The 14,974-nt window shown below is 43.0% G+C and overlaps 1 protein-coding gene across 11 annotated transcripts in view; it reads right to left on the reverse strand.

Annotated features, from left to right (window-relative positions):
• Positions 1-14,974, reverse strand: part of Efcab8 (EF-hand calcium binding domain 8) — a 78,615-nt gene that overhangs the window by 39,322 nt on the left and 24,319 nt on the right. For 10 of the 11 annotated variants that reach the window (XM_033767044.1, XM_033767045.1, XM_010628419.2 and 7 more), the window contains 2 exons: positions 13,953-14,026; positions 11,779-11,909 (listed from right to left, as the gene is read on the reverse strand). In XM_033767044.1, the coding sequence (XP_033622935.1) occupies positions 11,779-11,909; positions 13,953-14,026 (205 nt within the window). The remainder of the gene's footprint in view (positions 1-11,778; positions 11,910-13,952; positions 14,027-14,974) is intronic. The other variant, XM_033767048.1, reaches the window with a different exon arrangement.

A 14,974-nucleotide genomic window follows, 5' to 3' on the forward strand; every position in this document is an offset into this window, starting at 1 on the left:
AAAAAAAAAAAAAAAAAAAAAAAAAAAGTTAAGGCACTTGCCCAAGGTCACACAACTAACCAATGGTGATGGTCAGCATTTGGCCCCAGGTGAGTATGGCAAGAAGTGGCCATGGCTTAGCAATAAGCCACCCAGAAAAGGTGGCCTGGCAGGGCTCAGAGGGCACAGTGATCTAGACAGGAGTTTTAGGACTATCAGGGCACTCACAGGTGCCCTTACTACTGCCTTTCTTCCACAGGATCATGCCTACTGGCTGCTTCTGCTTAATTCTCCCTCCAAACTTGATGTAAAAGCCCTGTCACAGGGCGCTCCTGCCCTCTAACACAGCTCAGTCTCCACTGAACTAGCCCACCCAGGTGTGGTCCTGGATGACACAGTGGCTCCCATAATCCACTTGGGCCAGTTTCTCCTTGTCCACTCCCCCCCATACCATGGCCTCTGCTTAGCTCAGGCTCCCTTCACTTCTGAATCAGCCCCCCAGCTGATTTCCTATTTCCAGTCTTGCTCCTCAAGTCTTCTCTGGACTCCACAGCCACAAGAATTCCCTAAAAATCAAAGCTTCATTTATTTTCAAACCAGACATACCTCTCTCCATGCATTTATATACAAATATTCTGGAAGAATGGGCACCAAATGGTTAACAGAAATAATTTGGGGCTGATTAACTCATTCATTCAACAAAGACTTGTTGTTGGCTCCCACTCCTTGCCAGGATTCCAGGGGCATCACAATGATGCCCCTGCCCTATGGAGCTTTCGTTCTGGAGGAAAATGCAGGAGCAAGAACACTGACAGAGAGACAGGGAAAGGGCCAGTGACAATCCATGGTAAGACCAGCACAGAAGATAAGCAGGTGGTTTTGACCGTGGGAAGCTGAAGGAGAGTCACTTTTGATGCCTCTCTGGGGAGGCTGTAGGGTAGCTGAGACCTAAAGGATGAGAAGGGGTCACCTAGGGGTGCTGTGGGAGGAAGGAGGCTTCAAACTGAGAGAGCACCATGTGCAAAGCCATAGGCTCCATACCAGACCCCAGATGGACAAGATCTGCACAAGGCTACTGTGCATGGACAGTGACCAGAAGAGATTCAGTAAGTCCCCTGCAAGCTCAGGGGCACAATGGAAGTGGCTTCAATTAGGTGATAGCAGCAGTGAGGGAAGAGGAGGAAAGGGGGAGGTACTGTGGAGGTTAGTACACACTCAGTGTTGCCCCCCCACTGCCACCCCCACTCTCCCACAAGTGTCACCGATGGCTCCACCTACCCACAGAACTCAGGTGACACAAGCTACAGGGAAGACCACAGTGCCTCAGAGGCTACTGCTCACTCCGGATAAAGAGTCTGGATTGGCAGTGCTAGACCCTATCTCAAGAGGTCATCTCCAAGAACAGAAAACAACCCATGATGCCACCTCCTGGACGGGTCATTGTACTGCATCCAGTGCAGGAAGGAAGAGAAGGGAGGGAAGGGAGGGAGGGAGAAGGAGGAGAGGAGGGAGGGGAGGAGGGAGGAATGAGCTTGGTGGGAAATTAGATAGATAGATAGATAGATAGATAGATAGATAGATAGATAGATAGATAGATAGACAGACAGACAGACAGATAGAGATATTCTTCAACCACCCCCAAATTATGTATCTTTAATCCCTCTGTCTCCACCTGCTGGCCAACTCCAGGCCACCATCACATGCTGAACTATTGCAGTGGCCTCCTCACTGGTGTCCCCACCACTACTCCTCCTAGGTACTTGCAAGACCCGCCAGACCACACCATTCTTTTGCTCAAAACCATTCTCGAATGTTGCCTCTATCTGCTTCCAAATAATGGTAAGAAGGTACTCTGAGACATCTGAGACAATATTAACTCGGACTAGGCACTGAGTGATTAAAAAATAATTACAGTTTTCTTTTCTATTTTTGACATTTGAAATTTTTCATAATAAAAATATTACTTAAGAAAACAACCCCAGGAAGAAAGGAGTAATGCAAAGCCTCAAGGACAAGGACTGTCTGAAACTCAAGGGACCACTGTGGCTCGAGTGAGAAGGAGCAGGGGCAGCCAAGAAGACCCTCACGCCACGGTAAGGAGACCCTGACATCCTCTAGCGATGAGGACCAAATAAAACAACACGCTGAGTATAACATATCACAGACAAGGCAGAGACACAGCATCAGCAAAGCAGCTCCAGACAAAGTTCTGCCACATCTCAGATGTCCTCCAGAGCCCCTCCTCCACCTGTGGATGGTCCCAGGGCCAGGATGGGGCTAGAAACGAGCAAAGCACTTTGAGATAAAAGCCCTGATCAAAGGCTTGAAGACAGTTCTTCCCCTTCCTGAGGTTCAAGTTCCCATCTGTAAAACAAAGAGCTGGACTCAACCAAATGCTCCCCAATACAAGCTTCCAATTTCTTGTTGCTCTCCAAAAACACCTACCTGGGGCACAGCTCATGGTTGGGCCTGCTCAGGAGCAAAGTACCCCAGGCCCCAAGGCTCAAGGCAGAGGTCTGGCACAGGGGAGGATGCAAACTGCAGGGGAATGTGGCTAACAGGAACCTCCAGAGAAAATAACAGGGGAGGCTTTTGCTTACATCATGAGGTTATGTTTTAATTTCTACATGGACAGGCATTCAATGTGCACTGTGCATTTTCAAGTTAACTTTATTGGTACATTTTAGGTATACACTGTGATCACAATCATCATGGGGAATTTGTACCTGTACATGATATATCTTAGTTCTTGATCTTTCCCATTCCCCTTCCCTGCCTTCCACCCCTCCACCCCTCCCTAATTACAAAAGCTTTGTTTCCATTTTTTGCTTCTTTTCTCATATTTTTTCTTTCCCTTCTTCCCCTTCCCCCACTTCCCCTTTGAATCTTTGCTTCCTATTTCATATTATCTATTACACATTTTGGTCCTCATTTACACTTTCAGTTTCTCACACCAGAGACAGTTCAGTATTTACACGTGTGTCTTATTTATTTCACTGAAGAGTATGGCCTCAATGTGCATCCATTTAGCTACAAATGTCTCTAGTTTGTCACTGTTTATGGCCAAGTAGTACTCCATTTTATTTTTTAAAAACACAGATCTTTAACCAGTCACCAGTTGACAGAAATTTAAGTTATTTCCAAGATTTAGCTATTACAAACTATAAACCACTATAAACATGGGTGTGCATATATATCACTGTGGTATGATGCTTTTAATTCTTTTGGGAATATACCCAGTAGGGGAATAGCTGGGTCCAATGGGACTTCTAATTCTAGTTTTTTGATGAATCTCCACACTGATTTCCACAGTGGTTGCACCAGGCTACACTCCCACCAACAGTGGAGAAGGGTTGCTTTTTTCCCCACAGACCAATCAGCATTTGTTATTGGTTTCTTGATAGCAGCCATTCTTTCTGGAGGGAGGTGGAATCTCTCAGTGTTGTTTCATCTGCATTTCTCGAATGACCAGTGAAATTGAACGTTTTTTCATGTATTTGCTGTTTCTACTTCTTTGTCTGAGAAATAGCTGTTCATTTCAGATGCCCATTTTTGGACTGGGTCTTTAAATTTGGGGGATCTAATTTTTTTAAGTTCTTTATATAATCTACATAGTAAACCTCTGTCTGAGGAACAGCTGGTAAAAAAAAATTTCCCACATTGTGGGTTGCCTCTTAGCTCTCTTGGTGGTTTCTCTTGCAGTGGAGAAGCTTTTATGAGATCTCAGTTGTTGATTCTTTGTGCTAGTTCCTGTGTGACTGAGATTTAGTTCATAAAATCTTTTCCTATGCCAATGTCTTCAAGAGTATAGCCTATCTTCAAGCAGGTTTAGTGTTTCTGTTTTAATACTTAGATCTCTGATCCATTTCAATTTTAGTTTAGTGCACAGTGAGAGATATAGGTCTACCGTTAATCTTTGGCAATTTGAAACCCAATTCTTCCAGCACCACTTATTAAAGAGGCTCTCTTTTCTCCAGTGAGTGTGTTTGGCTTCACTGTCAAAGATATGTCTGGAGTATGTCTAGAGTTGTTTCTGCATCTTTTAATCTGTTCCATTGATCCTCCAGTCTGTTTCTTTGCCAGTACCATGCTGTTTTTATCGTGGTAGCTTTGTAGTCTAATAGGGATTGTGACACCCTCTGCCTTGTCTTTGTCGCCTAGAATTGCTTTTTCTAGTCTAGGTCTCTGATTCCAAATGAATTTTTTTATTTTCTCTCATTCTGTGAAATACGCTATTGGAATTTCAATCAGGATCACATTCAATCTAGATAGTAGTTTTGGAAGTATATCAGCAGTGTTTCCACTGTATTGGTTCCTCCCACCCAAGAACAAATGGTGCCTTTCCATTTTCTGATATCCTCTTTGATTTCAGAGTGTTGTAGACTTTTCAGAGTAGAGGTCTTTTACTTCCTTCGTTAGACTGATTCCTAGGTATTTCATTTTGGGGGATGCTGTTGTGAAAGGAATTGTTTCCCCCATTTCTGAGTCTGTTATTCATGTACAAAAAGGCTATTGATTTTTGAGTGTTGACCTTGTATCCAGCTACTCTACTGAATTTGGTTATTAAATCTAGGAGTCCTTTGGTGGAATTTTAGGGTCTTCTATATAGAGCATTATGTCATCTGCAAATAATGACAGTTTAACTTTACTTCCTATCTTTATTCCTTTTGTTTCTTGTGTCTAATTGAGGTGGCTGTTTCCAGAACTATATAGAACAGGAGTGATGATAGTGGGCATCCTTGTCTTCTTCCTGATTTTAGCATGAAAAGATTTTAGTTTTTGATCATTTAGTATAATGTTGGCTGTTGGTTTTTCACAGATGGGTTTTATTAGCTTGAGATAAAGACCATCTATTCAGTTTTTCTGTAGGGTTTTATCATAAATGGATGCTGGACTTTGTTAAATGCTTTTTCTGCATCTATTGAGATGATCATATGGCTTTTGTCCTTGGCTGTTAATATGGTGTATTACATTTATTGAGTATGCTGAACCATCCTCTCATTTCTGGGATGAGTCCTACTTGGTCATGGTGTATAATCTGTTTGGTGATTTGTTGCATTTTGTTTGCCAGTATCTTATTGAGGATTTTTTGCATCTATGTTCATTAACAAGATTGGCCTGTAGTTCCCTTTTTTGATTGGGTTTTTCTCAATTTTGGAATAAGGTAATGGTTGCTTCTAGGGATGAATTTGGGAGTATTGCTTCCCTTTCAGTTTCATTAAAGAGTTTCAGCATTAGGGGCATTAGTTCTTCCTACATTTCTTGTAGAATTCAGCAGTGAATCTGTCAGAGCCTGGGCTTTTCTTTGATAAGTTTTTAACTAATTTTTTATTTCATTGATTGATATTGTTTAGAATTTTTATATCTTCTTGGTTCAACTTTGCTAATTTATATGCATGTAAGAATCTGTCCATTTCTTCTGTGTTTTCCATTTTATTAGAGTACAGGTTCTCAAAGTAGGTGTTGATGATCATCTGGATTTCTGCTGGATCTGTTGTAATTTCACCTTTTTCTTTCCTAATTGCATGGATTTGAACCTTTTCTTTTCTTTGATAAGGTTAGCTAAGGGTTTGTCAATTTTATTCATTCTTTCAAAGAACCAACTCTTCAATTTGGTGATTTTTTGTATTGTTCTCTTAGTCTCCATTGCACTGATTTCTGCTCTGATCTTTATAATTTCCTCCCTTGTATAAGCTTTGGGCTTGCCTTGCTCTTTTTTCTAGAAGCCTGAGGTTCACTTTAGGTCGTTTATTTGAGCTTGCTCTGTTTTCCTAATATTGCTCTTCAGTGCTATGAATTTCCCTTGTAGGACTGCTTTAACTGTGTCCCATAAATTCCAGTATGTTGTATTGGAATTGTCACTTAATTGTAGAAACTGTCTAATTTCTTCTTTAATTTCCTCTGTGACCCATTGGTTATTCAGGAGGGGTGTTAGTCAATTTCCATGAGTTTATGAAGTTCTTATGGTTTCTTTTGCTATTGATCGCCAATTTCATTGCACTATGATCTGACAGTGTACAGGGGATAATTTCAATTACTTTGTATTTACTTAGGCATGTACTATGAGCTAGCATGTGGTCTATTTTGGAGAATGACCCATGTGCAGCTGAGAAGAATGTGTAATCTGATTTTGTGGGGTGGAATACTCTGTAGACATCTGTTAAATCCATTTGTTCAAGAGTTTGGTTTAGTTTCTAGTGTTTTGATATTGATCTTTTGTTTAATTGATCTATTTGTGACAGTGGGGTATTGAGGTTCCCCGCTACTATTGTATTAGTGCTTATTTTATTATTCACATCCATTAATATTTTTATATAGTTGGGTGCATTAATATTTGGTCCATATTTATGACTGTCATCTCTTCTTCTTGGATTGTTCCCTTTACAAGGATGTACTGACCTTTGTCCCTCTTCATCTTGGTTGGAAATCCACTTTGTCTGCAGATAGCTACCCCTGCTTTCTTTTGGGTTCCTGTCACATGGAGTATTGTTTTCCATCCTTAACTTTCAGCCTACGAGTTTCTTTTTGAATTGAGCATGCTTCTTATATGCAGCATATTGTTGGATCTTGCTTCTTGATCCATTCTGCCAGTCTGTTTCATTTGATTGGTAATTTGAGACCATTAGCATTGATGGTTATAACTGATATGTACTGACCTATCCTTTTCATGATCTTTTCCTTTTGTTGAATCTTTTTTTTCCTCCCTTTGCATTTAATTTCTCATCTTTCCTGTTGGATTCACTCAGTTGGGCTTCATGAAGTTGTGACCCTCATTGTCATTTCCTAGGATTTTGTTTAAATTTTTTGGAGCCCTGGTTTGGCATTCATGTGGTTCCTAAATTGTTCTTTGTCATGAAAGTATCTTATTTCTCCATCAATTTTGAAAGATAGTTTTGCGGGATACATGAATCTGGGTTTAAGGTTATTTTCTTTTAGAGCTGGAAATACTTAACTCCAGACACTCCTTGACTGGAGGGCTGGGTTTGTGTTGAGAAATCTTCGTGATTCTGATGGGCTTTTCTTAGATGTGATTTTTTTTTTCTCTAACTGCTTTTAATTATTTTGTTCTTTTGCTGGATTTCTGGAATCTTGACTTTTTTTTTTTCCTTTGTACTAGGGATTGAACTTAGAACCTTCCACTTGCAAGGCAGGTGGCAGCACCACTGAGCTAAAATCCCAGCCCTGGAATCTTGACTATTACATGCTAGGTTTAGATTTTTTTTTTTTTTTTAATCTTGGCTAGTTGAAATTTTTTGTTTTTTGTGGGGTTTTTTTTTGTTGTTGTTGGGTTTTTTGTTTTGTTTTGTTTTTTGTTTTTTGTTTTTTTTTCTGTTTTGAGAGAGAGAGGGTCTCACTATGTAGTTGAAACTTACCTGGAACTCACTGTGTAGACCAGATGGGTCTCAAACTCACATTGATCCTCCTGCCTCAGCCTCCCGAGTGCTTGGATTACAGGCATGTGCCACCACACCCAGCAAGTTGAAGTTCCATATGCCTCACTTATCTTTATGTCAAATTCTTTTTCCCTGTTTGGGAAGTTTTCTGTGATTACTTCTATGAAAGTTTATGTGATTTGTGCTATCTCCTACTCCTTCACTGTCTTCAATCTTAAGTTATTCTTTTTTGCATCATCTAGTAGCTGTTGGATTGATTTCTCATGGTCCCTTGCTATTTTTAAGAAATCTTTTTGTGTTCATTAACCACAATCCTGTCTTCTATATCTGAAATTCTGTCCTCACATTCACTTATTCTGCTGCAGAAACTTTCAATGGAATTTGTAATTTCTTGGCTATCTGCTTAGATGTGTTTTATGCTTTCCACTTTTTTCCTATGCTGGGTAATCATGGTTCCTATCATTTTCCTCAGCTCCTCTATTTTTTTTTTGTCTGTGTCTGCACGATCACCATCTCTGTTGTCATCTGAGAAATTATTTCTGATTTCATTTTTTCCCAGATCCTTTTTCATTGCCAGTTCAGGGAGTCCAGGTTGTTGAGTTTCAGATTTGCCATCTAGTTGCCTCTTGGAGTTGCCTTTGGTGACTGGGAAGTCTGGTTTTGAGTCTTGTTTAGGTGTCTTCTCATTTCTTTCTTTCTTTCTTTTTTAAGAGTAGGAAAAATTTATTGAGGGAAAGAAAGCGTCTAAGAGAGACAGAAGGGGGACTGGAAAGTGGGTTGCCCACTCACACCACTTCTTCAAGATGTTTTATACAGCAAAGCCATGTGGTTAGGCAGGTACAAAGTGGGACAAAACTATAAGACCCAACGGAAAATTACAAGGTGGGCATGAGGTGGGGCAAAACCATGACCAACCAATAAGATTACAAGTATAGTCACTCAGGTAATACCGATTAAATGGGGGTCAAATGGGGGAGCAAGTCACACAGCAAGCATACAAGGATTTTCAGTAAGGGTGGGGGTCAGGGATATTTCCTGGAAAGGCTGGATTAAGATCTAGGTCCCCCACACAGATGACTGATACCTATTTAAAATAGCAATCACTGCTATTTAACCCCAGGGGAAACACAAGGGTATAGACCTTTCTCTCCTTTTACAATTCTGGCCTTCAGTGAATGTGTCTTGATTGTCCTCCACGTTGGCTTCTTCCTGTGTTGGCTCCTTGAGGGTGGCCCTGTCTAACTGCCTACAAGATATCTAATTAACTTACCTATATGCAATATTCCCCCTCTGAAGTACCCCTACATGCTGTGAGGGGGGAAAGGGGCAGACAGCTCTGGCTACTTGCAGCTGAAGAGAGTCGTAGTTGTGATAAGCAGTTAGAGTTACTCTACAGAGCATCTATCTAAAGGCCTTCAGTAGGCACCTGACACTGTCATCTTGGTAGCTGCATAGCTTTTAAGTCTGGAGGAGACAAAGCCAAAGAAACAGTTAAGAATGCATGGGCCAAATAATAAGGCTTGCCATGAATATAGCCTACAAAGAGGATAAAGGAGAAGGTCCAGGGAGCTTCAGAATCCAACATAGAAGTCTTTTTTTTTGTTTTAGACAGGGTCTCACTATGTAGTTGAGACTGACCTGGAACTCACTATGTAGTCCAGGCTGGTCTCAAACTCACAGCGATCCTCCTGCCTCAGCCTCCCGAGTGCTGGGATTACAGACGTGCACCACCACGCCCGGCAGAAGTCATATTTTTAGTTTAGCAGTTATGAGCTATTTACAAGGTCAATTTGGTGAATCCCAGTAAAAGAAGTCTAGCACATTTGTCATTGGTACCATTTGTATGACCGCTTGAAGTTTGGCAGACTTAAAGATGTAGGATCCTATAGGAAAGGTACCTTTGTGTCCTGGATCTTATAGACCTTGAGGGGCCAGGGCCAAAATATTGGCTGTCCTCAAAGCCCAGTTACCTTTCCAGTTTTGGTCTCCAAACTCCGACCAGTAATCGGGGTGGAAGACCTCTAAAATGATATAGGGGGAACAGATTTAACTCCAAAACCTGCTAGATATACAAAACATGAGTTCATGTTCTCTAAAATTGAAGAATGAATTCTAGGAACAAAGGAGGTTAAGAGTAGGAAAAGTTTGTTTTGTTTTGTTTTTGTTTGTTTTTGTACCGGGGATTGAACTTGGGTCCTTGCGCTTGCAAGGCAGGCCACCGAACCACTGAGCTAAATCCCCAGCCCTAAGAGTAGGAAAAGTTTATTGAAGGAAAGAAAGTTTCTGTCTAAGAGAGACAGAAGGGGGACCAGAAAGTGGGTTGCCCCCTCGTTTGTATTTTTGTTGTTGTTGCTGTTGATGATGACGCTGTTTTGGGTTTAATTCCTGGGTTGCTGCTTTTAAATTGCTTATTGCATCTTTATTGCTAGTATTTAGAACTCTTAAGGAATGGCTACTGCTTGTATTATTTTCTAGGTTTAGTTGGCCTCTGGGTTTTGAGTGTACAGTGGCCCTTAGTCAACCTCAGTCTTGGCATACCAGGAAGGACAACTGACTAGAACAATCACATCACCTTGGCCAAAGTAATACAATCAGCATCAACAACAGATCAAACACAGCCTAGAAAATGGCAAACTGTGGTAACTATTAATCTACAACCTTTGACATGAACTAGACATGTGGTTGTATATCAAAATCTAGAAACAACCAGAAATATATTTGCAGTAAATAAGCCCTTCAGTATGGTGAATTTGCCCTCTGGGGAGATTTAGAAGGAGTTGGGGGTGGAATAGAGAAAAAGAAGGAAACGGAAAGGTTAGAAGTAAGACTAGAGGACACAGGAAGATCATGCAAACTTTGAAAACTGGTGAAGACAGAAGGAAAAGAGAGACGAAAGGAACAGAAACAAGAACAGAATTGACAGCAACAGAAAAAACTAGAAACTGTATTCTCACTCCTATAAAATAAGAACAATTGAGAAAAAAACAGGACAAAAATAAGAACAAGAAAGACAAGAAATGAAGGAGAAAAGAAAAGAAGAAAAAAATGTCCCCTTAAGGTGTGTCTCTGTTTTCACAGGTTGACAACGTGGGTAGCGTACAGATCTATGTCAACTGATCTCAGCCAGACAGCACACTGAAGTTCAGGCTGGTTTCTGACCGAAAGGTTGGAACTGAGCTGCTTGACCTCCTTCAAGTTTCAACTCTGCATGGTTCTACTGCAGATTCATGCTGCCTTTCCCCTACAGCAAGTCCAGGTTCTGATAGAAGGTGTTTACCTCAACAACTCACCAAATGCTACAATCTGCTGTACATTTATTGAGGTGACTTTTTGCTGTCTCGATGGGCTTCAATTCTCAATAAGCCTCCAAGAGGCCCTATCTCTGCTGCTTACCACGGTACAATTTCTGGGCTCAGAATGATGGCCTTCTGGGTCCTGTGCCAGGGGGCCTCTGGCTGGGGCCTACATGCCCCTGCCAATCAATAATTTTTTTTTTTTTGTACCAGTGATCAAACCTAGGACCTTGTATTTATGAGGCACAACACTATTGAGCTAAATCCCCGGGCCAATAATTGATTTTTTTAAAATACAGTCTCAGTATGTACCTTAGTCTGGCCTCAATCTTGCTATATATCCCAGGCTGGCCTCAAATTAAAAATCCTCCTGCTTCAGCCTTTTGAGTAATGGGATTACAGGCATGCACCACCACATCAAATTTTAAAAACTGATTTTTTTTAAAGAAGAAAGGTCTAGGGTATAAAAAGTGCTCTACCACTGAGCACTTGTTTAGTATGTGCAAAACCCTCAGGTTCCACCCCCAGCCCTGCAAAAAAATTAATTGATTTTTTAAAGGAAAAGGAAAGGAAAGGAAAAGTTCACTCCACAATAGAGGAAATGAGAATGAACAAAATAGATGAGAACCATCTCCAAAGAACAGTGCTCCCTATGAAGTAATATTCACTCAAGGAATCTCTGACATAAGTGAAGTAAGTGCTGTCATCCCAACTCCTTTCATAGGTAGGAAAACCGAGGCTCACTGAGTTAAAGCAACTCATTGTGCACTTCCTCATTCAGAAATGTCACCTGACTACCTTCTCCCTCTGTGCCAGCTTCTATGGTGACTTATACATGTAAACTGGTGGTCAAAGAGGCCGATTGTATTCCTGCCTTATGGCAATACTGGGATGATGACTTGGAGTCCACAGCCCATGCTCAAACATACTGCTTCCCTGGGCCCTCAGAACACTGCCCTGCCCTTCACAGATGCCAGTAACACGGAGGTGGGTCCTCATTCTGCAGGGATGCCCACATGCAGATAAAGTGAACCCAGAACCGCCCAAGGTGTGCTTGCTGCCCACTTCCTCCCACCTACAACTGCTGTCACTGAAGTAGAGGTGCTCCTTACTTGGGTTTCTCCAGGTCTTTGGATGGCAGCATTGTCAGCACCATGGAGGATTTCTCCACAGCCGAACAGGAGACCACCATGTTTAGCTGGGGGACAAACTTGACCTGTTGACACCAGTTGGTATGGAGAGCCTAGGGAACAGAGGGGTGGTAGTGGGAGATAGTCCCAAGTCACTTGTGGTCCAGGCCTGGCCCCTGGAACATGGCCACGGGTAGGGCAAAGAGGGGATTTAAGATCTTTCCCGTAGTGACCACAGCTTGGAAAAGGTTACGGGCCACAGTCACAGCCCAGGTCCAGGAATCAGGGGAGTACGGCCATCCCTTGACTCAAAAAATGCTTGTAAGTACATGAGCCTAGCATCCTTTGCGCTTTATAAGTCAGAGGACAAGTGAAGTTAGTCCATGTTAGTACCATTCTCCTAAGGGGGAGAAAAGATGGATTCAATGCTGCCCAGGCTCCAGTCCATCCTCCCAGGGAGCTTCCACCACCAGAGACTTGTGCTATGGGCCCACTGTCACCTTCTCTGTTCACACAGTGTGCTTGTAGAATGGCAAGAGTGAAAATGTGCATTCTGCTGCCACTCTAGCAAGAGAAGAAAGTTGAAATACACACCACACACACAGACAGAGGAGGTGATCCCCGTGGCTGACTCTGGGTCCCCAGCTCTGCTCATAACCTGGAACGGCACTCAGTCTCCCATGTCCATCCTCTCTGGGACAGGAATGCAGCAGAGTGAAGGGTGGAGGAAGCCAATTAGATAAATGTAATCATTACACATGATTCAGGGCCTCACATGTGCAAGTCATCAGGCTAGGTTTTAGGTCACTATCTCACTGAACACCTGTGACAATGATGGCACGAATCCCAAGGCACTGAAGGAGACATGGGACACTCAGAAACTCAGGCAGAAAACAAAGCCCAAGATGAGATTCCCAGAAACAAGGAAAGGAAGGGGAGGCGAGTGCCTTTTCCTGAGAGGATCCGCCCTGCTCTGAAAGAAGCACTTAGGAGCTTTGGACCAGACTTGCCCTGAGCATCTCATCTTCATCTGTTCAACAAAAGTCCTAGAAACCACAAATCCCAGGGAATGTTTCAAGAACTGGAGACACAGCCCGGTGTGGTGGCACACACCTGTAATCCCAGCACTTGGGAGGCTGGGGCAGGAGGATCGCTGTGAGTTCGAGACCAGCCTGGAGTACATAGTGAGTTCCAGGTCAGTCTCAACTACATAGGGAGACCCTGTCTCAAAAAAACAATTAAAAAAAAAAAAAAAGAACTGGAGACAGAACACAGAGCACAATGCATGTACACAATCCCTGTCCTCAGGGAGGTGGTCAATCTCAGGAGGATGACAGGACAAGAATGATGGATGGACAATACAAAGTAGGAAGTGGTAAACACTGCAGGGTGAGAGGACAAAGGCTGAGGCGGGCAGCAGTTGTTCTAGTTAGTTGATTAGGGCCTGAAGAGTGGTATCCTGAAACATAGGGGAAGAGTACTGCAGCCTAAAGGAACAGCATGTGCCAAGGCCCTGAAGTAGAAAAGGGCCTGGGTTGTCAGGGCAACTCTGCAGCAGAGTGAATAAGACATATAGAAAACAAAACTGTGAGCAAGCCAAGGGCCAGATCACATTGAGCACTGATGGTCAGGGTAAGGACTTGAGATTCTGTTTCAGACACGATGACAAGCTACTACAGTGACACAGTTGTATTTCTGGTTTTTTGTTTTGTTTTGTTTTCTGGTACCAGGGACTGAATTCAGGACCTTGAGCTTGCGAGGCAGGCACAGTGCCACTGAGCCAAATCCCTGGCCCCAAAGTTGTATATTTACTGCGTAATTCCCCCAGCAGCTGAATGGAGAAAGTGCTGACAGAGAAAGGAAGTGAGGAAACCAGCTAGCAGCCCTGCAGTGATCCAGAAGAAAGGTGAGGTCTGCAGGACCAGGGTATAGGTATGAGATGTGAGAGGCATGGCCACACTCGAGATATTCATGTATTCTCTAGATGGGCCCATGGGACCCAGCAGCTGCCTCCATCCTGTTTTTACAGCCCAAGCTCCAAGGACTAAGATTGAATCCAGGGCATAAATCCACGTTGTGCATTTATTTGTGAATGGTACATGCATAAGGATACAGTATAATTAGCATGGTAATAGGCAAAGGAAAGAAGTACTTACCGGCAGGCAGTAACTTCTGTACAAAATGGACTTCTCATTTAAGAGTTTCTGCATGGAAACGCTGACCCAGTGATCTGACAGAAGAAAAAAACTGAGGTCCACATCATCAGTCTGCCCCCTTGACAAGCAAGTCTCAGGTGACAGGTAGAGTGGGAGTGTAACTCCTTCATGTCTCAAAAAGATTTGCTGGTCAGACACTTACTTACTGGAACCTTGCTGTGACTTGGTGAGCTCAGCAAATGTCTCCACTCCAGTTACTCTCCACTGTCACCAGCATTCCCTGCTGGTAATAAGATTTCAGGGCCCACACTCTCATAGGTGCTGCAGTCTAAGTAAGCTGATTCTACTACCAAGCACCAACTTTGCCGGAGTGGAGAATGAACTGTACAGGTTGTGTTCATCCTGAAAAGTAGTCCTCCAGACATCTGCCACTGTGCCTGTAGATACAGATACTCCTTTCCAGAAAGCACAGTTCTGTGAACTAGAACTGCATGCACTATGGAACAAGCAACTCCATTGTGCCAGGCACTGCACGAACACAGTCCTGTCCTCACGGGACTGAGAGTCTCCAGACTGCTGAAACCACCTAAGGGCAGCAGCTGATAAGCCTCCAGGGAAGGCAAGCTGGACTCAGATGGGTGGAACCCGTGGTGCTGAGGGACAGGCATGCGCCCACCCTTAGGAGCAATTTAGGGAGGTAGGTTGGAAATGCCAGACAGTCTGGCCTCAGATCTGACAGCAACTCCCAGGGAATGTGGAAGAAAGAAAGGTGGGGAGTTGGGGGTTTATGCCAAGCAGTTCACCTCAGCAATCACCAGGCCCATCTCCAAGGTCAGCAGGAAGCTTGCAAAGGAAGTCCCAAGTGGGAAGAATGTTGTTCAAGGCTATGTGGCCCTTACAAACCCAATGTCCCTAAACAGAGCAGCTCCAAACAGCTTCCTTAGTCAATCTGGGACACAGCCCAGCAAATGGTTTAAAGTATAGATGAGCTGGTTTCAGATCTCAGCCATCACTTACAAGCT

Source organism: Fukomys damarensis, unplaced genomic scaffold (genome assembly GCF_012274545.1).
Source record: "Fukomys damarensis isolate Sample0158 unplaced genomic scaffold, DMR_v1.0_HiC HiC_scaffold_22, whole genome shotgun sequence".
NCBI lineage: Eukaryota > Metazoa > Chordata > Mammalia > Rodentia > Bathyergidae > Fukomys > Fukomys damarensis.